The sequence below is a fragment of the Amia ocellicauda genome, chromosome 16, assembly GCF_036373705.1.
Source record: "Amia ocellicauda isolate fAmiCal2 chromosome 16, fAmiCal2.hap1, whole genome shotgun sequence".
NCBI classification, from domain to species: Eukaryota; Metazoa; Chordata; class Actinopteri; order Amiiformes; family Amiidae; genus Amia; species Amia ocellicauda.
The window spans coordinates 14,730,738-14,757,478 of NC_089865.1; the positions used below are offsets into that span (position 1 = coordinate 14,730,738).

The 26,741-nt window shown below is 37.0% G+C and overlaps 3 protein-coding genes and 1 long non-coding RNA gene across 4 annotated transcripts in view; 3 read left to right on the top strand and 1 right to left on the bottom strand.

Moving 5' to 3' along the window:
- The window catches only part of ttn.2 (titin, tandem duplicate 2), a 162,588-nt gene extending 152,954 nt beyond the window's left edge, over positions 1-9,634 (top strand). Inside the window, exons 240-245 of the mRNA XM_066688525.1 lie at positions 3-5,596; positions 5,718-5,874; positions 6,008-6,531; positions 6,618-6,771; positions 7,889-8,173; positions 8,290-9,634. Of these exons, the coding sequence (XP_066544622.1) occupies positions 3-5,596; positions 5,718-5,874; positions 6,008-6,531; positions 6,618-6,771; positions 7,889-8,173; positions 8,290-8,588 (7,013 nt within the window). The 3' untranslated portion in view covers positions 8,589-9,634. The remainder of the gene's footprint in view (positions 1-2; positions 5,597-5,717; positions 5,875-6,007; positions 6,532-6,617; positions 6,772-7,888; positions 8,174-8,289) is intronic.
- Positions 9,635-15,110: 5,476 nt separating this feature from the next.
- LOC136711437 (uncharacterized) lies at positions 15,111-15,851 on the top strand. Its single transcript, XR_010804726.1, has 4 exons — positions 15,111-15,184; positions 15,546-15,611; positions 15,690-15,716; positions 15,806-15,851. It is a non-coding gene; the product is annotated as an uncharacterized LOC136711437 (long non-coding RNA).
- Positions 15,852-15,940: 89 nt separating this feature from the next.
- Positions 15,941-21,095, top strand: LOC136711417 (acetylcholinesterase collagenic tail peptide). The gene is made up of 8 exons (XM_066687679.1): positions 15,941-15,972; positions 17,951-18,031; positions 18,733-18,829; positions 19,019-19,140; positions 19,324-19,443; positions 19,737-19,842; positions 20,248-20,350; positions 20,586-21,095. The coding sequence occupies exons 2-8, from the start codon at positions 18,029-18,031 to the stop codon at positions 20,656-20,658; spliced, it is 624 nt and encodes a 207-aa protein (XP_066543776.1). The 5' UTR covers positions 15,941-15,972; positions 17,951-18,028; the 3' UTR covers positions 20,659-21,095.
- A 607-nt stretch (positions 21,096-21,702) lies between these two features.
- On the bottom strand, positions 21,703-26,465 carry plekha3 (pleckstrin homology domain containing, family A (phosphoinositide binding specific) member 3). The gene is made up of 8 exons (XM_066687677.1): positions 26,135-26,465; positions 25,447-25,563; positions 25,011-25,166; positions 24,658-24,794; positions 23,736-23,906; positions 23,460-23,503; positions 23,044-23,159; positions 21,703-22,212 (listed from the first exon to the last, which is right to left on the bottom strand). The coding sequence occupies exons 1-8, from the start codon at positions 26,172-26,174 to the stop codon at positions 22,085-22,087; spliced, it is 909 nt and encodes a 302-aa protein (XP_066543774.1). The 5' UTR covers positions 26,175-26,465; the 3' UTR covers positions 21,703-22,084.
- Between the last annotated feature and the right edge of the window lie 276 nt (positions 26,466-26,741).

Here is a 26,741-nt window from a genome sequence, read left to right on the forward strand (position 1 = left end):
AGTTCCTGCCAAGATTCACTTGCCCAAACATCTGGAAGGCATGGGTGCAGTCCATGCCCTGCGTGGGGAAGTGGTTAGCATTAAGATTCCATTCAGTGGCAAGCCTGATCCAGTAATTACATGGCAGAAGGGACAAGATCTTATTGATAACAATGGATACTATCAAGTTATTGTGACAAGATCCTTTACATCCCTTGTGTTCTCCAATGGAGTTGACAGGAAGGATGCTGGGTTCTATATTGTTTGTGCCAAGAACAGATTTGGCATCGATCAGCAAACTGTTGAACTTGATGTTGCAGATGTACCTGATCCACCAAGAGGTATTAAAGCTGGTGATATATCAAGGGATTCTGTAACTCTGACCTGGAGTGCCCCAGCTAATGATGGTGGAAGCAAAGTCATCAACTACATTATTGAAAAGTGTGCAACCACAGCAGAGAGATGGATCCGTGTTGCCCAGTCTCGCGACACTCATTACACTGTCATCAATCTGTTTGGCAAGACAAGCTATCAGTTCCGAGTAATTGCCGAAAACAAGTTTGGCCAGAGCCAGCCATCTGAACCAACTGATCCTGTTGTTACAAAGGAAGACAAGTCAAGGGTTATGAATTATGATGAAGAGGTTGATGAAGCCAGGGAAATCTCAAAGGGCAAAGCACCTCATTCATCCACAAAAGAACTGCATAACAAATATATGATTGCTGAAGAACTGGGACGTGGTCAGTTTGGCATAGTTCACCGTTGTGTTGAAATAACATCCAAGAAGACTTACATGGCCAAGTTTGTCAAAGTAAAAGGTGCAGACCAGGCCTTGGTTAAAAAGGAAATTGCCACATTCAATATTGCTCGACACAAGAACTTCCTGTATCTCCATGAGTCTTTTGATAGTCTTGAGGAACTAGTCATGATCTTTGAGTTTATCTCCGGAGTTGACATATTTGAACGCCTCAGCACTGTCAACTTTGAGCTCACTGAAAGAGAAATTGTAAGGTACATCAGACAAGTATGTGAAGCTCTTGAGTTCTTACACAGCCAAAGCTATGGTCACTTTGACATCAAGCCTGAGAATATTGTTTACACCACAAGAAAGAGCACCTCCATCAAGATCATTGAGATGGGCCAATCCAGACAACTGAAACCTGGAGACAATCTGAGAATTCAGTTCACTGCACCAGAGTATTGTGCTCCTGAAATCCATATGCACGACATGGTCAGCACACAGAGTGATATGTGGTCAGTTGGTGTTCTGGTTTACGTTCTTCTTAGTGGACTTAATCCATTCACTGCTGAAACCAACCAGCAAATGATTGAAAACATTTCAAATGCTGAATACAGCTTTGATGATGAAGCTTTTAAAGATGTCAGTCTGGAAGCACTGGACTTCATTGACCGACTGTTATCCAAAGATCGCAAACACCGTATGACTGCAGCTGAAGCCTTGGAGCATGTATGGTTGAAACAAAAATCTGAAAAACTCAGCACTAAAGCCATCAAGACATTGAGACACAGAAGGTACTATCAGTACCTGGTGAAGAAGGAATGGAATGTTGTGGTTTCTTCAGCCCGTGTTTCTTCTGGCGGTGCCATCAGAAGCCAGAGAGGTGTAACAGTGGGCAAAGTAAAGGTTGCACCAATTGAAATTGGTCCAGTTGCTGGTCAAATCATGCATGCTTCTGCTGAGGAAGGTGGACATGCCAAATATGTCTGTAAGATTGAAAATTATGATAGTTCAACAGAGGTAACTTGGTACTGTGGAGTAAGACAACTGGAGAGCAGTGACAAGTATGAAATTACTTACCAGGATGGCGTAGCTATCATGTATGTCAAGGACATTAACAGATCAGATGATGGCACCTACAGATGCAAGATTGTGAATGAATATGGAGAGGATAGCTCCTATGCTGAGCTCTTCGTGGAAAGTGTCAGAGATTATCGCGAATACTTCACCAAACGCACTGTGAAGAAAGTGAAACGCAGGGTAGAAACATCTAGACTGCTTGAGAGACCACCCGAGTTTACTCTGCCCTTATACAACCGCACTGCTTACACTGGTGAAGATGTACGCTTTGGAGTAACTATAACAGTCCATCCAGAACCTCGTGTAACATGGCTGAAATCTGGACAGAAGATCAAACCTGGAGATGATGAAAAGAAATACACCTTTATAGTGGACAAGGGTCTCTATCAGCTTGTGATTCACAATGTTCAAGCAGAAGATGATGCAGAATATACTGTGGTGGCCCGCAACAGATTTGGTGAAGACAGTTGCAAGGGAAAACTCACTGTTACCCCACACCTAGTCACAGCAGATAACACAATGAGACCAATGTTTAAACGTTTGCTTGCAAATGTTGAATGCAAGGAAGGCCAGAGCGTGCGGTTTGAATTGAGAGTGTCTGGAACACCAGCACCTGCTCTTAAGTGGGAGAAGGATGGCATGCCTTTAGCATTTGGTCCACAGGTTGAGGTTATTCATGAAGGCCTAGATTATTATGTCTTACATGTCCGAGATACTCTGCCTGAAGATGCTGGCACTTATAGGGTCACTGCTACAAACTCGGCTGGATCAGCAAGTTGCCAAGCATATTTGAAGGTTGAGCGTGTCACCTATACCAAACGAGAATATAAGAGTGAAGAAGACAGAGAAGTACATGTTCAAAAACAAATTGATAAGACTTTGAGAATGGCCCAGATTCTTTCTGGTACTGAGGTTATTGCACTAACACCTGTAGCACAACAGGCTCTAAGAGAAGCAGCCATTATGTACAAACCAGCAGTCAGTACGAAGAATGTAAAGGGTGAGTTTGAGGTCTCTAAGGAAGAAAAGAAAAAGAGAGCAGAAGAAAAGAGACTTCGCATGCCATATGATATTCCAGAACCTCGTGTTCATGCTCCAACAGCTCTTGAGGTGGATCAAGAGATTAAACACTTTGTACCTTTATCTGAGATGAAATGGTATAAAAAACTTCGTGACCAATATGAAATGCCTGAGCCAATGGAAAAAATAGTTCAGAAACGACCAAAACGCATCCGTCTCTCCAGATGGGAGCAGTTCTATGTCATGCCTCTTCCACGAGTTACTGACCAGTATAAGCCCAAGTGGCGTATACCCAAAGTTTCACAAGATGACCTTGAAACAGTGAGACCAGCAAGGTATCGCACACCATCTCCTGAATATGAGGCTTACTACAGACCAAGAAGAAGGTCCCTTGGGGATCTGTCAGATGAAGAACTTCTGCTCCCTGTTGATGATTATTTGTCAATGAAGAGAACTGAAGAGGAAAGACTGCGTCTTGAAGAAGAACTTGAGTTGGGCTTTTCTGCTTCACCACCTAGCCGCAGTCCTCTGCGTTTTGAGTTGTCTGCACTGCGCCATCCTTCACCAAGGGCACGTGTAACATATGAAGAGGATGAAGAAGAGGAAGATGTTTCAAAGTACACAGCATATCATATTCCCTCCAAGTATGAGGCTGGCCCAAGTTATATAGATCTCCGTCAACGACACGACAAGGCTGTTTATAGACCCCCAAGACAGAAACAGAGGGTATTTGAAGAAAAAGAAGATGAGGAGCTTCTCCGTCCTTATGCTACAACGCAGAGACTTTCATCATACAAAAGTGAACTGAAGCGCATGGAATTTGAAGAAAAAACACGTGTTTCAAGAAGAGAGAGAGAATCTGTTGAAGTTTCAGCAGAGGAGGCCGTGGAAGTGACTGAACATGTTCGTACCAAGTCTCCCTCAGTTTCACGTTTTCTACGAAGGAGGAGGTCACTTTCACCCACATACATTGAATTGATGCGTCCTGTGTCTGAACTTATACGGCCTCGGTCACGCCCACCAGTGGAAGCTGATGTGGAAGTGCCAGAGAGGAGATCACCTACACCGGAAAGAACACGCCCACGTTCACCCAGCCCTGTTTCAAGTGAACGTTCAACTTCCAGATTTGAGAGGTCTGCAAGGTTTGACATCTACTCCAGGTACGAGTCAAGAAAAGCAGCTCTGAAGACTGAAAGGAAATATGAAGTTGTGAGTCAGCAGCCTTTCAGCCTTGACCATGCCCCACGCATTACTCTAAGAATGCGTTCTCACCGTGTGCCCTGTGGCCAGAACACCAGGTTTACATTAAATGTTCAGGCCAAACCAGAAGCTGAAATCAAATGGTACCATAATGGACAACAGATTGAAGAGAGCAACAAAATACGCTTTACAAATATGAGTGGTGTTTTGACTCTTGAAGTTAGAGACTGTCAGCAGGAAGACAGTGGCACCTATCGTGTAGTCTGCACAAATCACAAGGGAGAAGCTTCTGACTATGCAACTTTGGATGTCTCTGGCGGAGAATATTCCTCCTATTCATCCCGCCGCAAAGATGAGGAACCTCCTACACCTCTTGTTCCTGAAATGACAAAGACTGATGTCTACCATGTGTCATCAATCAAGAAAACATCCTCATCAGAAACAAGTATGGAAGTAAAGGAAACAAAAATGAAAATGACAGAAGCCAGGGAAACTGTGGTTTCTAAAGAGTTTGCAGCTGAAGAAGTTCAAGTTGTAGAAGTTAAAAAGGCAGAAGAAAAAACAGTTAAGACCTCTCTCCCTGCCAGAATTCTTACTAAACCACAATCTATTACAGTCTCAGAAGGAGATTCTGCACGATTTGCTTGTGACATTGATGGTGAGCCAGCACCCAGTGTGACCTGGATGCGTGCTGGAAAAACAATTGTCACCTCCCATCGCCACCATGTAACAACAACACAGTACAAGTCTACCTTTGAGATCTCATCTGTTGAGTCATCTGATGAAGGAAGCTACACAGTGGTGGTAGAAAACTCTGAAGGTAAACAAGAAGCACACTTTACTCTAACAATTCGAAGAACATCAGCTAAGGAGAAGGCTATTACTTCACCAGCTAGGGTAAAGTCTCCAGAGCCCCATGTAAAATCACCAGAAGCACGTATAAAGTCTCCTGAACCTCGAATTAAGTCTCCCGAAGCTTTAAAATCTCCCAAGAGGATAAAATCTCCTGAACCACCTTCCTCTCAGAGAGTTAAATCCCCACCAACAGTTAGGACACCCTCTGCAGAGAGAGTGGAATTGCCAGCTACCACTCCTCCAAAGATTATCCAGCAGCTTAAGGTTGAAGCCTCTGAGGATAAAGTGAGGATGTCATGTGTTGCTGAGAGCACTGTTCTCGATGTAAAAGAAGTAGTATGGTACAAGGATGGCAAGAAACTGAAGGAGAGCACTCACCACCAGTTTCATTATTCTGCTGATGGCACTTACAATCTCAATATCCATGCTCTCACTGAGACCGATGCAGGTGAATATGCTTGTGAAATTATTGGAGAAGGAGGTGTTTCCAGGACATCGTTCGCCTTTGTGGGTCAAGTTTTCAAAAGCATTTACACCAATGTGACAACCTTTTTGGAGTCAAAAGCAGGGGTGAAGAAAACAGAAGTGAAGAAAACTGCTTCAAAACCTACCTTCACAGCTGGTCTCAAAGACATCACAGTATCTGCTGATAGCATTGTGAAGCTGATGGTGAAACTTAGTGGAGAACCTAAACCAACCCTTTCCTGGTACAAAGATGGAAAGGTCAGTTTCCATTTTCAAGATTTGCTAATGTTACCCTCTTTATTCAAATTAATTAATGCATATCTATACTTACATACAAATACACACTAAGTTGTATTTCCATTATCTTTTTCTTTAACAGACCCTCACACAAGGTGGAAGGTATGAACTCTTTCAGGAACATGGGTCAGCACACTTGGAAATCTATGAATCAGCTGTTTCAGACAGTGGAGTATACAAATGTACAGCTACTAATTCTGCAGGATCTACATCTACAACATGTAAAGTGACAATTAAAGGTTTGTCAGATTTTCTTGTTATAATTAAGTTCCCTGAAATGTTTGTGTAGCATTACAAACATGTTTTTAAGCTTCAGAAATGTGAAGTAGTTGTAGAATGTTATAATTTGTTTTGTTTTTCTTTGTTTTCCAGCTTCTGCACTTAAAGTTGCAGAACAAAAAGGAACAATTTCAACTTCACACGAAAGAAGTGAAGTAAAAGAAAAAATTGTTAAAAAGGAAATTGTTTATGAAGAAGTCAAAACATCTCATACAGAAATAAAGGCATCTCATTCCCAGATGACCGTATCTGAAGGCCAGGCTCTTACATTGAAGGCAAACATCCCTGGAGCATCCAGTGTGAAATGGATCCTCAATGGAGTTGATCTTGTTAACACTGATAAATACAGATATGGTGTATCAGGGAATGACCACACTTTGACGATCAAGAATATCAGTAACAAAGAAGAGGGAATCCTTACATGCGAGGCTAAGACGGAGCATGGGATTGTGAAGTGTCAGTTTGATATGACCGTCACCAAGAAGCGTTATGATGCACCTACTTTTATTGTGCAGCCTAAGTCCCAAAATATCAATGAGGGCCAGGATGTGAAATTTACATGTGAGATAACAGGAGACCCATCTCCTGAAGTTGAGTGGCTTAAAGACAATGTGACAGTAAGTAATTAGCAATTAAAAATGTAACCAGTACTGAATATAAATAGCAGTTTACATAAATGAATGCCAATTTCTTTTGTTTTTAGGTATCTGTGAGGTCCAATATGAAGTTAAGCCGTTCTAAAAATGTCTATACACTGGAAATTCGCAATGCATCTGTTACAGACAGTGGGAAATACACGGTAAAAGCTAAAAATACATACGGACAGTGCTCAGCTACAGCATCCCTAAATGTACTTGGTAAGTTGTTAATATCATGTTTCATACAATATTTTCCAAGTTTCAAGTGTTGTTTTTGTTTAAAGAATCTTATATTCGCAGCTTTGTAAATAAGGGTAGTGAAGGGGATTGCGGACAAGCATCGAAGGCCACAAGTATTAATATTTAGTACTTGGTTACTACTGTAATTCTGATTGTTTTCTTAGCTGAAATTACTGAATAAGAGATCAGACATAATAAAACGTCATCACCTGTGTCACCTATACATTTTATATAACTGTGTGGGATGTGGGATATATAATTAGGAAATTGTTATAAGTCAGTGTTATGCTGGGGGTGTGGAGTATTATCTTGTGTTTAACATGTGACACAGAAAGTTAAAGGAGTTATCAGATCCTAACTTTGTTTTACAGCACTGAATTATTTTTGCCTTACTGTTGAAATATCTGTATATCAACATTATGACTTGCTTTGAAAATCATTTAATCCTCAGCATAAAAGAGATTAAATGCCACGGTTTAGTATTATTATTGCTCCGTCTCTAAATGTTAAGACACCTGGCTATGAATGTTTGAGGTTTTGCCTGCTATTTAAAAAATACATGAATATAAATGTAGAACATAATGGATTGCATGACTGAAATCTGAACTCTAGAATATAGACACAAAAAGTAATATATACAGAGTACGCCACCCCCTCACCTACTCTTTATTGACCAAATTGGTTTAAGACACAAGTGTTTACAATTACAATACATGAATATCTAAAGTTTCATTGTGGAGAACAATAACTACATCTGACTACTAACTACAACTTTCCCTTAATATGTCAGTTGTATTAAACATTTCCCAGTCTTCCCATCCCTTTCTCTTGTGTAGCTCAGATCTACATTCATACCTGTTTAATTTATGATTAATTGAGTAAACCAGTATCTTTCCCTGTTGTATGCCTTTCCTCAGTTTGTATTGAAAACATTACTTTTTGTTACATGCTTGACAAAATGTATTGATGCTGTTCATTGAAGAACACAGTTCATGTATATACAGTCATTTGTGTCTACATTCTTAAGTATACAGTCTTAGATGGCTTCTCCATCTAAAGTGATCTGAATTTGCCTTTGTTTGCTATGTTCTCACAGCCCTGATTGAAGAACCTGTCAGAAAGGTAGCTTTGGAGAAAAGCTCTGCTGCAAGCATGCAGGAAAGTTTCTCTTCCATGTCAGCGCACATGGCAGCCTCTAAGCAGGAAGCCTCCTTCAGCAGCTCCAGCATGACTGAAGTTAAATTTGCGAGCATGTCTGCAAGTAGCATGTCCTCCATGAAAGAGTCGGTTGTAGCAATGAGCTCCAGCAGTGTCATGGGAATGTCAAGTCACTCACACATAGAAGGGTCTTCTAGCAGAATGATTAAACATGGTTTTAAAGGTGAGGATTCAAATACCCAGTAGTTGTAGAGTTGCCTGTGGAAAGAATCTTTACAAATTTGAATCACCGATGTGGTGTGTGTATATTTAAAGTAATTTAATCTTTTTGTGGAACAGGAGCACCACCCAAAATTGAAGCTCTCCCTGAAGACATCAGCATTGAGAAAGGAAAGGTTCTTACAGTAGCCTGTGCCTTCTCTGGAGAACCAATCCCGGAGATTCAGTGGTCTCGTGGGGGCAAGACCCTTTCTAGTGAGGAAGAGGGTGGCAGGTTCTACATTGAAACCACTGAAGACCTCACCACTCTCATCATCACTAGTGTCAAGGAGAAGGATGCTGGACAATACACTTTGAAACTGTCCAATGAGCTTGGATCTGACTCTGCAACTGTGAACATCAGTATTCGATCTATTTAAACAAAACAACTAACAAAAAATGAATATTTCCCTTTTCCCTCAAGTGCCTTATTATTTATTAATGAATAATGACTTCTTACTGTTTCTGTAAATATGAACTATTTTTGTACCGAACCTGACACTAATTTATACCAAACTAGACGAAGTCTAAAGGTGTTATAGAATGTGCCATATTGGATAACTATTTGACTTAGGATTTTTAACCATTTTTCTGTGACATGTACATAATGTATATAGCCGAAATGACCGGTTATGAAAAATGTATAACTTGTTATTTGTGACATTATAAACTGAAACAAATGAAACTAACTGGTTGACAGGAGAAAGTTTCTTAGGAAACGAATACCCTGGAAAACCTGGAAATGAAACTATGTGCCTCAACAAAATGTTGAAGTCTAAGATTGCCTCAACAGGTAGAGAGGCTCCCTGTTGAAGACTAACTCCGATAGACAATTTTGTGCATTGCAGTTCTGCAAGCACAATAACTTAACATATGAAACAACATGAATATAAGACCTTAGGTGCTATTTACATTTACCCTCATGCAGGTAGCATCCAAAGGCCTTGTATTCAGACTGACTATGTCATACTACTGTTTAAATGACAAATTAAACATTATTGAATTAATGTGCAAAGTGCAAGCGGCCTGCACTTTGTACACTAAGTTAATTTTATGTGCACTGTTTCTGGCACGGGACTGCTTGGCTTGGTTTTAAAAAGTACCATCACCTGGCCATACCCTCAAGAAAACCATTCAAGTACTTCCTTGCAGAAGCAGTGCCACCTCTTGGAGGTTCACAAGGGTGCATTGTTGGTGTGTTTGTGTGCTAGGATTAGGATTTCACCTCATTATTCAGGGCAACCATAAAGTGAATGTACCACAGTAAACAAAATCTGCTGTGTTAAGACAAATGAAATGCATTAATGGTATGCCCTGCACTTTTATTTATTTAAATTTAATTATGTAGGATTAACTTTATTTTGAACCTCCTTGAGATTTATTACATTATTGATTTGAAATAAAGCATGGTTTCTGCACCTCAAAATGTGTCTTTGCCTTCATTTTCATTCTAACATCAAATTATCAGTCTACCTTGCATAATATATGTTGATGGATAATCATTCAAAATACATTCAAAATTATCATTATTTAGGTCAAAATAAATGTACATCTTTTAGCTCAATGAAGTGATACATAAAATACACTGAATGTATTTTAAAGTCAAATGCACACATACTTTCTGTAGAAGTGTTTACAGAATCTTCAAACATTCATTCTTAGTTGACATCATACCCACTCCTTTTGTGTATTTATCAATAGATTCCTTGAAATCAAAAAACAAATAATGTTACCTACAGATATTTTGGTTGGTGTTTAGAACAATTAAAAAAAGTCAAAATAGTTGATTGAAGGTAAAACACCCCAAGAACAAGCAGGAACTAAAGACAGCTGCAGGACAGGCCTGGCAGAGCATCACCAGGGACGAAACCCAGCATCTGGTGATGTCTATGGGTTCCAGACTTCAGGCAGTCATTAACTGCAAAGGATTTGTAACCAAGTATTGAAACTCACAATTTAATTAATGATTATGTTAGTTTGTCCAATTATTTTTGAGCCCCTAAAATTGGGGAGACAACATATAAAAATGGGTGTAATTCCTACACCGTTCACCCAATTTGGATGTAACTACCCTCAAATACAAGAAAGAAGTCTACATTTAAAACATATATTGATTGTTTCCTTTCAAATCCTTTGTGGTGGCATACGGCTGACAATTGTTTCATTGTGCAAATCTTTATGGACCTAACTGTATATACAGTTGTGCTCAGAAGTTTGCATACCCTGGCAGAAATTGTGAAATTTTGGCATTGATTTTGAAAATATGACTGATCATGCAAAAAACCTGTCTTTTATGTAAGGATAGTGATCATATGAAGCCATTTATTATCACATAGTTGTTTGGCTCCTTTTTAAATCATAATGATAACAGAAATCACCCAAATGGCCCTGACCAAAGTTTACATAACCTTGAATGTTTGGCCTTGTTACAGACACACAAGGTGGCACACACAGGTTCAAATGGCAATTAAAGATTAATTTACTAAACCTGTGGCTTTTTAAATTGCAATTAGTGTCTGTGTATAAATAGTCAATGAGTTTGTTAGCTCTCACGTGGATGCACTGAGCAGGCTAGATACTGAGCCATGGGGATCAGAAAAGAACTGTCAAAAGACCTGCGTAACAAGGTATTGGAACTTTATAAAGATAGAAAAGGATATAAAAAGAAAAAGCCTTGAAAATGCCAGTCAGTACTGTTCAATCACTTATTAAGAAGTGGAAAATTCAGGGATCTCTTGATACCAAGCCAAGGTCAGGTAGACCAAGAAAGATTTCAGCCACAACTGCCAGAAGAATTGTTCAGGATACAAAGAAAAACCCACAGGTAACCTCAGGAGAAATACAGGCTGCTGTGGAAAAAGACGGTGTGGTTGTTTCAAGGAGTACAATACGACGATACTTTAACAAAAATGAGCTACATGGTCGAGTATCCAGAAAGAAGCCTTTACTGCACCAATGCCACAAAAAAGCCCAGTTACAATATGCCCGACAACACCTTGACACGCCTTCTGGCACACTATAATTTGGAGTGACGAGACCAAAGTAGAGCTTTATGGTCACAACCATAAGCGCTATGTTTGGAGAGGGGTCAACAAGGCCTATAGTGAAAAGAATACCATCCCCACTGTGAAGAATGGTGGTGGCTCACTGATGTTTTGGGGGTGTGTGAGCTCTAAAGGAACAGGGAATCTTGTGAAAATTGATGGCAAGATGAATGCAGCATATTATCAGGAAATACTGGCAGACAATTTGCATTCTTCTGCACGAAAGCTGCACATGGGATGCTCTTGGACTTTCCAGCACGACAATGACCCTAAGCACAAGGCCAAGTTGACCCTCCAGTGGTTACAACCGAAAAAGGTGAAGGTTCTGGAGTGGCCATCACAGTCTCCTGACCTTAATATCATCGAGCCACTCTGGGGAGATCTCAAACATGTGGTTCATGCCAGACTACCAAAGACTTTGCATGACCTGAAGGCATTTTACCAAGACGAATGGGCAGCTATACCACCTGCAAGAATTTGGGGCCTCATAGGCAACTATTATGCAGACTTTTGAACAGGGGTCATTTCATTTTTTTCTTTGTTGCCATGTTTTGTTTTATGATTGTGCCATTCTGTTATATCCTACAGTTGCATATGAATCCCATAAGAAATAAAAGAACTGTGTTTTACCTGCTCACTCATGTTTTCTTTAAAAATGGTACATATATAATCAATTCTCCAAGGGTATGCAAACTTTTGAACACAACTGTAACAATATATACTATGCTGTGCTTTGGACAACTAAAATGTATTTTTAATGAGAAATGTAATTAAAAATATATAATAATAATAATAATAACAGAAATAATATTATTATTACTGACCAAATATGGCTCATTAGCAGCATTCAACATTGTTAATTAAAACCACAACTGAATTGTGCATGCCATTAATTGTTGGCACTGTCACAACCTGTACTTAAAGCTGCAAATGCCTGGGTTGCACTTCTATCATTATGAAGATAAGTGGCTGCAGCTCTGCAAGCTTGCAGTTCAGAGAATCAGACTCTCTGTCCCGGCTCTGTCAGACCTGCACTGTTCTGAGAGCTCTCTCAGCATCTCACTGACAGAGGTATGTTGTGGTAATTGTCTGTTTCCTTGATCTGTAAACAAATAATGCATATCATGTGGGCATTCTGAATATAAAACTGAAGTATTGTAATTAATGGTCATTGATGGATAATGCCAAAAAATCTAAGCAACCAAACTTAAATATTTAATGGTTAAAGTTACAGCATGACCTTGTACAAGGGAATATTATATTATGTTGCACTGTTTATATATTGTATTTGTTTGTTTTTTCAGAAACTGTTTGGACTTTAAGTGTGGTTTGGGCTGGCTGATTTTGTGGTCCTAGAAGTAATATGGTGTCAGAATCTGTGCCTATCCTATCTCAGTTATTTTTCCGATGTGCATTATTGTATATTGGACACATTTCGGCTTCCTCACTGATTTCATCAGGTATGTTAAAAGGACCCTAGTTGATTGTAACCATAGAAACACATCCATTATATCTTTGGAGTACAACATATAGGTCTTTGCTTTACTCTAAATAACTGTAATTTACATAAACATTTGCAAACCATTTGTTTTATGAAAATCTTCATTACATTATAATGCACCCATACAAATATGTACTGCATGAATATCACATTGAGTGGCTTCTGTGAGAATGTTTCCATGTAGCTTTCATAATGAATAAAGGTGAATGAAGATGTAAAAACAGAAAAAAACATGAAGTAGATCAGACAAGATAATAAGGAAGTGCCGCATAATTATAGCCTTTAAACCTGCTGATTATTCATTATTGAGGTATAAGAGGGACAACATGTGAAAAGCACGTATTATATAGTACTTCCACCTGTTCACAAACGCTTTCAATTTTCAATTCACAATGTTTCAATGTAGTTCATTAACAACCTTCCATATCTTTATCTCTGTATCATGTCTCTGTTGGAAAATAAACTCTTTCAGAGAGAAGATAATCTAATATGCTACACTGAACTTCTAAAAAGATTTAGCTGATGCTGGCCCTGACATTTCTTAATTAGTTAAATGGAAACTTGGCCTGGAGGAAATATGGCTATTTGAAAGGCTGCCAGTTTAGATCATCTAAGTATCGATGGAGCACAGATTAAATGTGTGTAGTGTAGTCACATTTAAATTTACTGTCTCCAAATCAACAATATAATATAATATAATTCTAAAAATGTGCAAAAATGTTATATTTCACAAATTAATCATAATAATGTTGATGTTGAAAAAGGAAAAGAAAACCTACAGGCTTTTCCATGCACTTAATTTAACATAGACAATGATTCAAATGAATATCTGTTGATAAATGCTAATGCTATATAGTTATTAGTATACTTTATTAAACTGACATGTTCTCATAAAGAAAAAAATGTTGGACAATAAAATAACATTGTTATTGGCTATGTCCCTGAATTTAGTGAATGTAAATGGAAGGAGCTGTTGCACAATTTGCCTTCCCCCACCTCCTCCACCAGTCTACCCACCACTGACCCTGAAAAGGATATTCATGGTAATATGTTATTCCTTTACTCTATTGTGTTTTATGTGTTTCGTTTTATTTACACTTTGTTTGATTTTTACTATACTGTTTATTGAAACATTTTGATCAATGCATACTTATTATATCTATTGTTTTAATGGGTATTGAACCTTTTCATTAGATGTAATTACGGGCAGCAGTGTGGAGTAGTCGTTAGGGCTCTGGAGCGGAGGGTTGTTGGTTTAATCCCAGGTGGGGGATGCTGTTGTTGTACCCTTTGAGCAAGGAACTTTACCTAGATTGCTCTAGTAAATGCCCAGCTGTATAAATGGGTAAAATGTAAAAAGAATGTGATATGTTGTAACAATTGTAAGTCACCTTGGATAAGGGTGTCTGCTAAGAAACTGAGTAATAACAATAATACAATTAAGTGGTTTTAACCCCTTATGTAATTTTGTACTGTGTTCCACTACATATGCAATTGGTTAAAAGTATTTAGTCTGATGCAAGTGTATTGGTTATTTATTTTCTTGGATACATATTGTTCATAAGGTTAAATTATATCTATTTTGTTTGATTCAATTTTGAATAAAGATTTATGTTTATTGATATAAGAGTTAAATCCATATGCAGTGAAACAGATACAATTAAATAACTTGTTCATATTTTTGCACAGATGCCAAATGAAGAGCAACTTCAGGAGATGTTATTGTATTTACCATCTACACCAGATTCCCCACCATTTGGATGTGAAAATCCATATTCTCCAGTTTTTCCTACAGTATTTAAATATTTTCACTATATTATTGACGATTCAATACAATTGTCTAGAAATGGTCTTACATTGCTTGATTATATATGCTGTATGTATACAACACATGTATTATATGAAAGCACATTGTGTAGTTTCTTCTCCATTCAATTTGTAGATGTTGTCAGCATTTATCAGAAAAGGAAATCAGATTTGTGGAGAGTGTTGATGATGATGATGAAATTATACAAAATTCAATCATGTTGGTGTCTCTAAGTTTACAATGCAAACTATACTGTCTCAAATTAAGTATGCCTTACTAGTTTGTTTTTTTTATGTATGTATTCCCAGGTTAATAAAACATTGGAGGATATTGGAGGACCAAAAGGTGAAAAGGTACTGATATAATTGGTACCCTTACATGTCAGAGTTCCTAAATTGTCAGGTATAACTACAACAAAAACTAAACCTTTTTTCTGTTTTCAGGGAAAAAGAGGGCCAAGAGGTAGTAAGGTAGGGTAACATTTGAATACATGTTTGTTTGTTTTTTAGGAATATATGTATTTGTGTGACAGTAAGGTGGTTTTCTCTTCAGGGTTTCCCAGGCCCACAAGGTACACCTGGTATTCCAGGACCTCCAGGGGCATTTGGACCTCTGGGACAAACGGTAATTTACATTGATATCTTAGACTGTTGTTGGGTAATGTGGTTATCAGACTGCATTATTATTATTATTATTATTATTATTATTATTATTAGTAGTAGTAGTAGTAGTAGTAGTATCCAAGGCAAACTTACAAATACAATACTATATTTAGAAATTACTATATAACACGAGTGCTTGTGTAAGAATAATATTGGATTGCAGATAATTAAGTAGAACCATGTCCATGAACAAGAGTGAATTGACAGGTGTGCAAGGTAATATAGCAGTCTGTCCAGTCTGAAAAGGCAGTAGAAGGAATTTGTCAGGGTGCAGTCTGAACCGATGAGTTTTGTAGAGAGATGTTTTGTTTCTTCACATGAAGGGAGAGAAAGGAGACAGAGGCTGGGTCGGAATTTCAGGTGAAAAAGGACAGGCTGGGATAGTCAAGGTAAATGTAAATTCTCCGAATTAGCTTATAGTCTGAAATGTGTATTTGCATATCTGACTGTTTTTAAATGTGTTTCAGGGACAACAAGGAAGGAAAGGTAGTAAAGTAAGTCTGTGCTTTGGTACTTGAACTTGTTTCATTTCTGAAATCATTGTCCCAAGTTGTAACGAGACATATTTAATTGTGTTCATCAGGGAGATAAAGGATTAATAGGTCACAGGGGACCTGATGGAGAAAAGGTAAATAACTGTTCACCAGTTAGAGCACATTTTAAATTATTTAAATGCTCTTTCATGTTAATTGATATGCGTATTTTACATTGTAGGGTTCTGCAGGGTATTATGGACCTATTGGCTGGAAGGTAAAGTAAATTAACTCTTTGTGTTTTAGTTAATAGACACTAAACAGTTAATATACAGTTTATATAATTTTAAGTGTACATCTTATTAAATGTTTTGTATTACACAGTTATGTGTATGGTCATTGAAATAGTTTGGTAACTGAATTACTTTCATTAATATATTCAAAAGGCTGTAATACAAAACCTAATGCTTTCTGTAAAGCCTGAAGTAACACAAATTATCAATTATTATTATTATTTGACCTAATACAAATGTGGTATGATATTAAATCAACACTTTGAACCACCCACTAATAAATAAATAAATAAATACATAAATAAATAAACTGTACTCAGCTGTGGCTTTATTGTGCGTAAGATACTCCACAAACAGCAAAATAGGCCCTGTTCTGTTCCAGAACCGTTCCAAATGCATCTGGAGAGCTGGTCCAGATCTGTATACCAGAGCTACCAGCTACAGCATTTGGGCCAGAAGCTACCAGCTAGCTTTTATATATGCCCTTTTTATAGACCCTTAATCTGGCTCTAATCTGAATCCATTCCAATATCACACCTATTGGTATTGTTTGGTATTATATCTATTAATGTACTTACCTCAGTCACCACCAAGCTCCTGAGTCTGGATTTGAACCCAGGTCCTGCTAGCTTCTAGACCAGCACTCTGTATAGTCAACCACAAATATCTGGTATATCAACCCCACACTGCCCTCCTCACCCAAAAACAAAGTACTAGTGCAGGGGTGGCCAACCCTGCTCCTGGAGAGCTGCAATCCTGCAGGTTTTCCATGTCTCTCTAAATTGCCAATCAATTGATACTTTGAACACAGGTACATTTTGACTAATTAAGGCCAACAATTGGTTCAATTAAGCAGTTGATGATCTGGATAGAACAAAAACCTGTAGACCCTAAGGCTCTCCAGGACCAGGGTTAGCCACCCCTGTACTAGCACATAATCAATACATTTCAGAAGACAGGTGCTGAACCATGATTTGAATCCAGGTCCTGGTAGCTTCTACACTCATACCATGCAGTGAGCAACACTTATGTGATAAAATATCTGGTATATTAACCTTACACTGCCCCATCTGACACTAAAACAAACCACAAACAATAGAGTTTCAGAAGACAGGTTCTGCACTAGGATGTAGAGTAGATCATCATGCAGTGAGACACAAAGACTTCTCCTATGACTTGCTCAAAGATCTGGAATATTAACCTCACACTGTCACCTCTAGCACCAGTTTTTAGTATCTTGCATGGTGAGCCAGAAAGGACTTTCAAATAGTTGTTTGAAGATCTACTAGACCCTACACAGTGAATCCTCTGGCACCAAAACATAACACAAACAGATTTCAGAAGAAAGATACTTCACCAGGTTTTGAACTTACATCCTGGTAGGTTATAGGCCAGAACTTCATGCAGTAAGCCACAAAGGACTACTTCCTTGCTTGAATATCTTGTTAATGATCTTCACACTGCCCTCTTCTGGGCATAAAACATAGCACTAGCAAGATATATACAGCAGAAATCCTCCACACCCAAGATTTGAAGCCACTACATTATGATCATATCTCCACGGGCTCAACATTGACTTAAGGAAGGTTCTGGTATATCAAAAGTTTTATATTGTCCCATCACAGTTTCCTGTTATGGAGAGAAACATACTCAAAATACTCAAAAGTAATATTAACATAAAATCTCATTATGCATTTTTAAAAAGCTTGTTATTTGTTAAAAATCAGTTTCTCTCTATGTACCAATGTAATGTAGGCAGTATATGTTCCAAAATGAAGGAAAAGCTTGGAAAGCTTTTCATTCAGTATTAAAAATAAATAAAGACAAGGGGACTCGAAAGGCGGGAATAGCAGAATCCCCATAGTGTGTAGCAATACTTAGATGTTATTAGAGTTCTTTGCTGACCTGTATACAGTACTTTTTTTTTGTCATTAACCATTCTTTTTTTTTGTATCCATCTAGGGAGATATTGGGTCAAGAGGAACAACTGGTTTAGATGGAGCAGTAGGCCCAAGAGGAATACCTGGAAAAAGAGGATTTATGGTAAACCTAAAAATGTATTGTTGTAAGCTATACCAGTCTTACACTCATTTGTAACTCTGAAAGGTTGAGATTATGCTGTGCAGCTGATGTGCCTGGGGCTGAATTTTATAAATGTTTTCAGTTTCCCTGTTAGATAACACTGACAAATCCAAATCAAATAGCAACTTTCAGAATCTATCATAATAAAGGATAGATTGAAATAGCTATTTAGGAAATAAATCTACATTTTAAAGATGATATAATCACTTTTCAACTAACTCTTTAACAAGTTAAATATTTAAAACATGCATCCATGAAACAGTTGCTAACCCATGAAATATACAAAACTTGTATTTATTAATCTATTAGTTATATAATTTAGTGCCAAATGCTGTAAACAACAGTAACTGTTCAGTAGAACATGGTTTGAGAATGTAGTTTTTTACCTTGTTATGATGCTGTGCTAATTCATTAGTTTCTGCATAGCAACATAAAACACTATTTTATTGAAGTGGTCTAGAGTGAATGGTACTTTTTTTTGTCTTTTGTATTGCTCTTCCTCCTGTTTTCAATTTATTTCATATAAAACATACAAAATGTATAACTGTTCTTGTTTATTCCTGAATACTCAGAATTTAAACACACTGATGCTGTATATACCCGGTCGTACAGAATATATTTTTCATTTATTCAATTTTCTCCTACTCCAACAATATATTTAGGGAATAAAGGGTGACCTGGGAGCTCCAGGGACCTTAGGGCCTGCAGGACCAATGGGTCACCGTGGCTCAACTGGACCACCTGGACCACCAGGAAGAGGTAGTGTAGATCTCCATTTCCAGAGCAATACAGCTAATTATTATTCTTGTGGTTGTTTAACATCAGAATTGACAGAACTGTGAATTGTAATGTAAATGAATTGTATCTCTAATGTGAAAGTGAAACGTATTGATAATTGATCACTCATTTAAGACTTTTTAAATGATCCCTCCACTCTTTATTTTGTAGTTCACCTTGTACCTGGACCAAAGGGGGACAAAGGTGTTAATGGTACAACAGAGAAATGTGACTGTGCACAGCAAAATATGTATCAACCAGAAAAAGAACCAGAATTCAATGAAATTCCATTTGTGAGTATTGCCAGCGAATTCTGTCTCTTTGATATAACAACATGTCTGTCTGGTGGGGAAAATAATAAAGCAATTAAACAAATAATATAGAATGTATCCTTAAATAAGTGATTTACAGTCAGAATTGTATCCTATTAAACACTGCTTGTCTTGTAAATATCTATTTGTCTTTCTCGACTTCAGATATTTATTGTGAACAATGAAGAGGAGATGTCCCAGCTAAAATTTGAAAATATTTTCATCTTAAGAAGGGACACTCGCATGTTATATGTCTTTAACGGCAGTGAGTTTAGCCCAATTAAGGTGTGTACGTACTGATAACACAGTGAAAAACTGAAACACTATTTAAGACAGATACATTCAACTTGCAGTAAAATTATTTCTCAAATGTATTCCACATGCATGAGTAAACTATAAATCATATCACCCAGGTAATCTGATCACTCCTTGCCTACACATTGCAGCTTCCGTTACCAGTAAACAAAAGAAAAAAGAAAAAAAATGAAAACATAAAAATCATTGCAAGTGTACCGATGTAAATGTAACAAAGTATTATAATTCATAATCTCTCTCTGTATATATAATTTAACCCTCAGTCAGCGGTAACACATCCTCAGAAATACTGTAGTGATGGCGTTCGTAATTCAGAACATGGAGAAGACTGTGACGATGGGAATCAGGAAAAATCAGACAGTTGTATCAGTAAGTGTTATCAGAGTGCATACATATGAAAAGTATAAAGTAGAAGTAAGATATAGGTTTATATATTAAACACATAAATACATAAATAAACCACAGAAAACCAAAATACAGAGGTTGTGAAAGTAAAAAAAGATAATAAACCAGACAGTAATCATTGTAACTGTTGTGAATACTTACAAGTAAAATGAAGCACCTAGATATACCAAACTTCACATTTCCGTTGTCTAAGAATAAGTCAATCTGATCAAAACAATATGTGAAATTATTATTTGTATTAGCAGAAGAAAACAAACTTTTATACTTAATTACAATTTACAATAATTATTATTATTCTCCTTAAAGTGGTTACATAAGAATAAATTTATAAATGCTTACATTGTTTCAAAACATTTTTTTTCTCTCCAGATTGTCTAGATGCTTTCTGTGGGGATGGCCACAGGCATGTGGGAGTAGAGGAATGTGACCAGCAAGATCTAGGAAAACTTACATGTGCCTCTTATTTGCCAGGGTACGTACACTCTACTAGGTGATAATTGTCTTCAGAGGCGTCATTCTGGTATTTGACAAGATTTCACTGAATAAGTAATATACACACAATTAAGTCATTTAAAATGTCATATTATTATTGTACAAGAACTATTTACATAATACTATTTACAGACTATTTCAATTGCAACTATTTGACTATTCATCTGCTGAAATGCCATAATTCTTAAATCTGATAAATGTTGAATCTCTTGCAGGTCTTATGGAGAACTGAAGTGTGACAGACACTGCAACATTGACTCAACAGACTGCCGATTCTTTAGAGACTAACTACCATTATCTTTTAGAGCACTGGCATCCCATGTGTGCAAACTAAAAATAAAAGGCAATGAAAAATAATGCAGTTAATTGTTTGCCATTGAATATAGGGATACAAAAAAAAACACACACACAAACATAAACACACACATACAGATGGGGAGATGAAAGAAATCAGAAATGTTGCTGGTGTGACCTGGAAAAGAGACACTGTACATCAAAACAAATGGAGACATCTTTGGGATGTGTTCTTCCAGCAAAGGACTGACAAAGACCGATATTAATACAGACAAACACACACACAGGCATACATATATATGTAGCTGTAATGTGAAGGCCACTGTACCTGACACACTTGAAATGTTTAAATGCCACATTGCTAACGTGATGCATGTCCTTGCTAATCCACATAATGCATTATTCTGCAGTCTTTGTTTAAACAATGGGAATGATTGTTTAATTGCTAAACATGTACATGACCAGAACTGCTAATGCACAAACAGTAGGAGACAACCTTCAAAAAATGTTTTACTCCAGAGCCAAAATGAAGCCTTATTAAAATTCTAACAAAAAGTCTTTAAATCGTTTTTTGTTTTTTTTGCTAGATTCGCAGTTTTAAAGGTTTACAAATGTTTTCAGAAAACTGGGAGTACATTGTGCCCCAGAAATAACACTGTTTGAAATGGCAATAAACAATCTTACGAGACCTGATTTATTTATCTGAAAGTTTATCATTGACAGATTTGGTTGAAGGAAATAGGATTGGCCATTTTAATTGCTGTTGCATACCTTTGCCTATTTTACTCTTCTGTAACTTTGTAAGAGGATGGCAGACCAGGGGCTGGATTAAATCAAAACTTTGACGCACCCTCTAATGGAAAACTACAGAACTGTTCTCAGTTGCTTCAATTTTAATAAGATGCCACTTTCTTCTAATCATAAATGTAACCGCTATGATGTACAGGTTTGTAGTTTGCCATTAGCGGGTGGGTCAAGGTTTTGATTTAATCCAGCCCTAGGATATATTAAGCCTGAAAAAAAAAACAAATGGAAATGTTCTCACCATTCAGATATTTATTGGTCCTTGGCACATTCAACGTACCTCTCCATGAAGGTGGTTGTCAGTTGTCAATACGCTTTTGGAATTGTACAAGCTTGTTTTTTTTCACTTTTGAGTATGTAACATCATCATTATTATAAATTCACATTACAGCCTTCACATATTATTCTGGCAAATTGATAGAAAAAAAAATACTTGGAAGAATACAAACAACAATAAAATAAGGTTTCATTTCTGTTTACATTATTATTTAAAGTGCAAAGAAATCCTTCTACAGGAAATAATAGAGTACTTCCCATTATGCAAGTAACGCAATGCCAGCAGTGATTGCATAGCAATTTCTTTGTAAAAGGCTGACACTACAGGTTTCCATTATTTTCAGGATGATAGTGCCATAATTGGACTGTCTATCTCTGATATTTTCCTCAAACTCGTGCTGGTTTCTTCTGGGATGGTAGATGGAGCAAAATCACCGTTGACACTGTTTTTAGAACACTGTGCAGTCCCTTTTGGAAAGAAAGACAGACAAAATATTTGGTTTTTTTACCCATAATGTCAAACGTGTCTCACTCTCCTAAACCATTTGAGCTTGAATGTGCCAAGAATGTAGGTTCTGTGACTGTGTAACATGAAACTATCTGACTGCACAAAATCCCTAACAGTTCCATACAACAGTATAATTCATAAATTATTTCTGCTAATTTGAGGGAAACATTAATCTATTAATTATATCCACTATCAACCTGCATTCAATATATACAAAAGGCTATAAAATAATGCAGTATTAATTTAGAGTGTGACTAACCTTAAAGTAGGTTATTTAACTGACATATACAGCACTGGAAAAAATTAAGAAACCTCTGCACATTTTTCTTAAATCAGCATCTCTACATGTATGGCAGTCATTCCATTCCATTCAAATTTCTATTTGGAACTTGGGAGAAATGTTGTCAGCAGTTAATAGAATAAAACAAAAATGTTTATTTTACCCAAACACATGCATATAAATAGTAAATCCAGAGAAACTGATAATTTTGCAGTGGTCTCTTAATTTTTTTCCAGAGCTGTATACTATACATACACACAGGTTGAAAATTAAACTATATTTTAAAATAAGTGACCAGTCTTGTCTGATAATTATATGGGGATTTGCATTGCTTCTTGATAGTTATTGGGGGAAAGTATCCTAGTTCCTATCATATCTACCCTTTCATTTTCTCTTTCTAAAATAAATCAAGCTGCAATAGTCATTTTTGTTTTAGAATGCCTATCCTAGTATACATGTCGAACACTCAAATTGTAAATTAGTACAAAATCCATTCAAAAGTCTAACTTACTGTCTACATCTTCAGTGCAACTATCACTGTGCGACTCAGTGTCTGAATAAGTCCGGGTTCGTCTGTGTGATAAGCGCTGAAGTGAAGACAGAGGTTCCTTTGGCGAGTGGCTTGTCCTATGAAAAAGAGGTCCTGATCTTAGCACGATAATGCTGTAAACATTCGGTACAAAAAATGCATTACCTTGTTCAGTTTTTAATGAAGAATAATTAAGAAAATAACTTTCTGATTGCCAGGTGAAAATGCCACTTACTTTAGTTCTTATAATATGACATCTGTCTATGGAAATAATGTGGTTGGCATTTGTGCATTTTCTAGGTGAAATCTGAATTCAGGAATCCACCAGCTGTTCTATGTGTTGCTTTATTGGAACATAGGAGTGGAACTGAATGTCCTGTGCTTCTGATAACACGTACCTTTCAAAACTGTAGGTACCAGGATGACTGATAGATCGTTTCATCTACAAAGAAAAAAAAAACATGATTTGGCATATGAGCGTTTTAAAAACAAGTATTTTCTACACAAATTTAGTAAACACATTTCAGTGTGTTCAATAAGTCTCTAATATCCACATATTACATCTACATGTGGTGATAAAAAAAGAAAATAGGTTTATCATTTGTAATATCTGTTTAAAAAACAATCATTATAAATACTTTCCATGAGTTCGAATACAAGGATTTATACCATACCCGAACCATCTGCACTGGGGATGGAGAAACTGGAGAAACAACTGGGTCTGGAGGAGTTAACTGGAACATTTCTGGCTTGAACTTGGCATTTGCTATCTTCATACATTCCTCCAGCGTTGTAATAAAAGTATTGCAAGTGGCACTCAGTAATGAAGAGGCTTCATTCATGTTCTACAGGAAAACAGGAAGCAAAAGGAAAATGATCATCAAGCAAAACTCTATTAACTATTAGCCTACATCCTGCTTTTTTTTATGTTCCAATCTGTTGGTAATGCAAACTGTATTTCCAACCCATACAGAAATGTGTTGTTTTTACAGAGTGCTATTTGTCCATTAATATATCAGAAAGTTTAGCACCTTTTGAACAGACTTTTTCAGCACAGCAGGAAACATCACAACTCCAGAGCCTTCCCTCCTTAAATTGTAAAAAGTGGACATGATGGTGTTTCTTGCCAAAACACATAGTGTTTACAATGCCATTGATTAATGATCCGCCTCCAATACGGTCCCATTGTTTCTATTAAAGATACATTTGCAATTAACAATATCACGCAGACAATCATTTCAGCCAATTAGAGCGCTATTAAGTGGACTCAGCAGGCCTCAGCCAATCAGTGATCTAGTTAGACTTGACTGCCACATACAGTTGATATGAGTTTTTTCAATGCTCAATGTTGTTATTTATTTATTACTTGTTAAATATACTTAAAAGCAGTCCTTAAAATTGTTTAATTTGTTCCATTCAAACTAAATGTTTTGTTCCAGAAAATGTCTGATTTACAAATAGCTACATTTTGTTGAATTATGTATTCTGTTATAGCCCTTAAATTTAGACATGTTGTTTGTTTAATTGGAGTACAAAGGTTTATAAAAACAAGATCCTTTGTTTTGTAGTGTTTTTAGCAGCTGAATCCCTAATTACCTCAATGCTGGGGGATATGTGGTTTGCTTCCTGGTCCACTGATTCCTGTATAGTGTGGACCTGCTGCATCAATAAATCACAGTACAGCCTCAGTTCAGACATCTTTGTTTTGAGAGACTCTGTCGTTTCACTGATTTCTTTAAAACAAGAGAAGAGGAGAAAGACAATGCATTATACATTCATTCTAAAATGTCAAGGACACATTTGATACTGTTCTTATATTTTACATCTATCACCCCTCACCTTCAAAGATAACTATGTGTGTGAGTATACAAATATTAAGGTTTAAGACATAGGGATAAGAGCATAGTTCTTTCATAGACATACACCCACGCACTACTTATTACTCATACCTTTCTCTTTTTTTGTTCGGATGTCTGTCAAACAGGCTTTTGAACTTCCAAGGGCCACCAGCCACCTCTGTCTCTCAGCGGCATTGACAGCTTTAACATAGAAGTGTTGCTCTCCTGGTATGATTAGCTCCAGTCTGGTATTGTCAGTAGGATGGACTTGTTGGAACAATCAAAATGAAAAAAAAAAACATGAGTTACAGGTATTCAATTATTATACTACTCTCACTGTAACCACAATATATGCTGCATTATAATCTATACACATCAACGTCTACATGCACTTGTATTATTAGCATATGCACCTCAAGTGTTGATTGCTTTATACAAAATGTGTATACATTACATCAACTGTAAAAGAAACTTGTGCTGCAAAGGAAAGCAAAGGCTTAATTTCAATATGTGCACAGGATGTCATCACAATGTTCAGATAGCTTACCTTTGATCTCACACACTGACATTTTAATACTTCCTTTGCTGCCCTTGCATACATCATCTTGAGAATCATAATAGGAAAGGATTCCATTATCCAGAACAAACCAGCGGGGCTGCCATCCTTCAATACAAATGCATATAAATGTGATGTTAACGAACAGTCAATTGTTAGGATATAAAAACACATTATCATCTTTAATGTGGCGCGAATCTCAACATTGGTAGTCCTAATTTTGTATGTGAACAAAGTTTCTAGTGATACTGGCAGCCATTAAGGCACGCACACACATTTATGTTTATATATAAACACAGTGCGTGTGAGTTAAAATTATCATTTTACATGAATAAACTGTAAGGTGTTTATAGATGTACCCGTGTGTGTGTAGGCAAGGGATGGCTATAACATGCATTGTTAATAATTGCAAAATGAATAACTACAAACGTTAAACATTTGAATGCACCCTAATTGAAGTTTGATCTTAATCGTGAATAAACACAAGTTGTCAAAGTCAGCCTGAGAGCATATTGCACGCATATATGCACAAATCAAGTTGCTAGGAATAATCGCTCTGCTAAATAACTGTTTTGGTATTGGTAAGCTAAAGGCCAGGGTACACTTCCTAAACGCTACACATAATGATAAAGACCTATTAAGATATATATACATATACATAAAAAAAACATATATTTACCAGTCATGTAATTTGTCCACTTGTACAGAATTCCTTCCATAATTCATAGAAATCAGTTAGAAAAACACAGCTCCCACCCCCACCCCCCCTACAAGCTATTTACTATTCACAATCGCCCCAATATCTTAAGTACAGTGGCGTAATCTACAACCAGATGATCCAGGCATGCTGGGTTGCTGTACAATGTCTTTACAGTGTTAATAATAATAATAATAATAAAAGGCCAAAGATCTACACGATCCTGGTGGAACTACATCATGAGCAAAGGCAGATAACACACAATCAAAGATCGCCGTTTCTCTGATTGACCCTGACATGTAGTTTACTTCCTGGATTAATCCAAAAGCGAAAGTACGTGATTGACAGAAAATGGACCAATCGGCGAGGAAAAGAGGCGGGTTCTTCATTTAAAGGAACAATCACATGATTACTACATGTTCTTTTGTTTACTGAGCATGAGTATTTACTTACACTTATACATTACTAGCAATTGCTACTAAATAGGCTACTGTAGGAGCAATTACATTGGAGCCTACATTACTAAGAATTGTAGAATGGACACTGTATTTATTTATTTACTAGTTTTGAGAAATTGTATATCTTGATG

Excerpts from the sequence above, each read along its gene's own strand:
- LOC136711417 (XM_066687679.1), top strand. Across the intron at positions 19,444-19,736 it reads GTGAGTTTAGCCCAATTAAG|TCAGCGGTAACACATCCTCA; the intron begins GTGTGTACGTAC and ends TTTAACCCTCAG. Across the intron at positions 20,351-20,585 it reads TGTGCCTCTTATTTGCCAGG|GTCTTATGGAGAACTGAAGT; the intron begins GTACGTACACTC and ends AATCTCTTGCAG.
- plekha3 (XM_066687677.1), bottom strand. The coding sequence starts at position 26,174 with ATGGAAGGAATTCTGTACAAGTGGACAAATTACATGACTG. Across the intron at positions 24,795-25,010 it reads CCGAACAAAAAAAGAGAAAG|AAATCAGTGAAACGACAGAG; the intron begins GTATGAGTAATA and ends CTTGTTTTAAAG. Across the intron at positions 23,907-24,657 it reads ACATATCCCCCAGCATTGAG|AACATGAATGAAGCCTCTTC; the intron begins GTAATTAGGGAT and ends GTTTTCCTGTAG.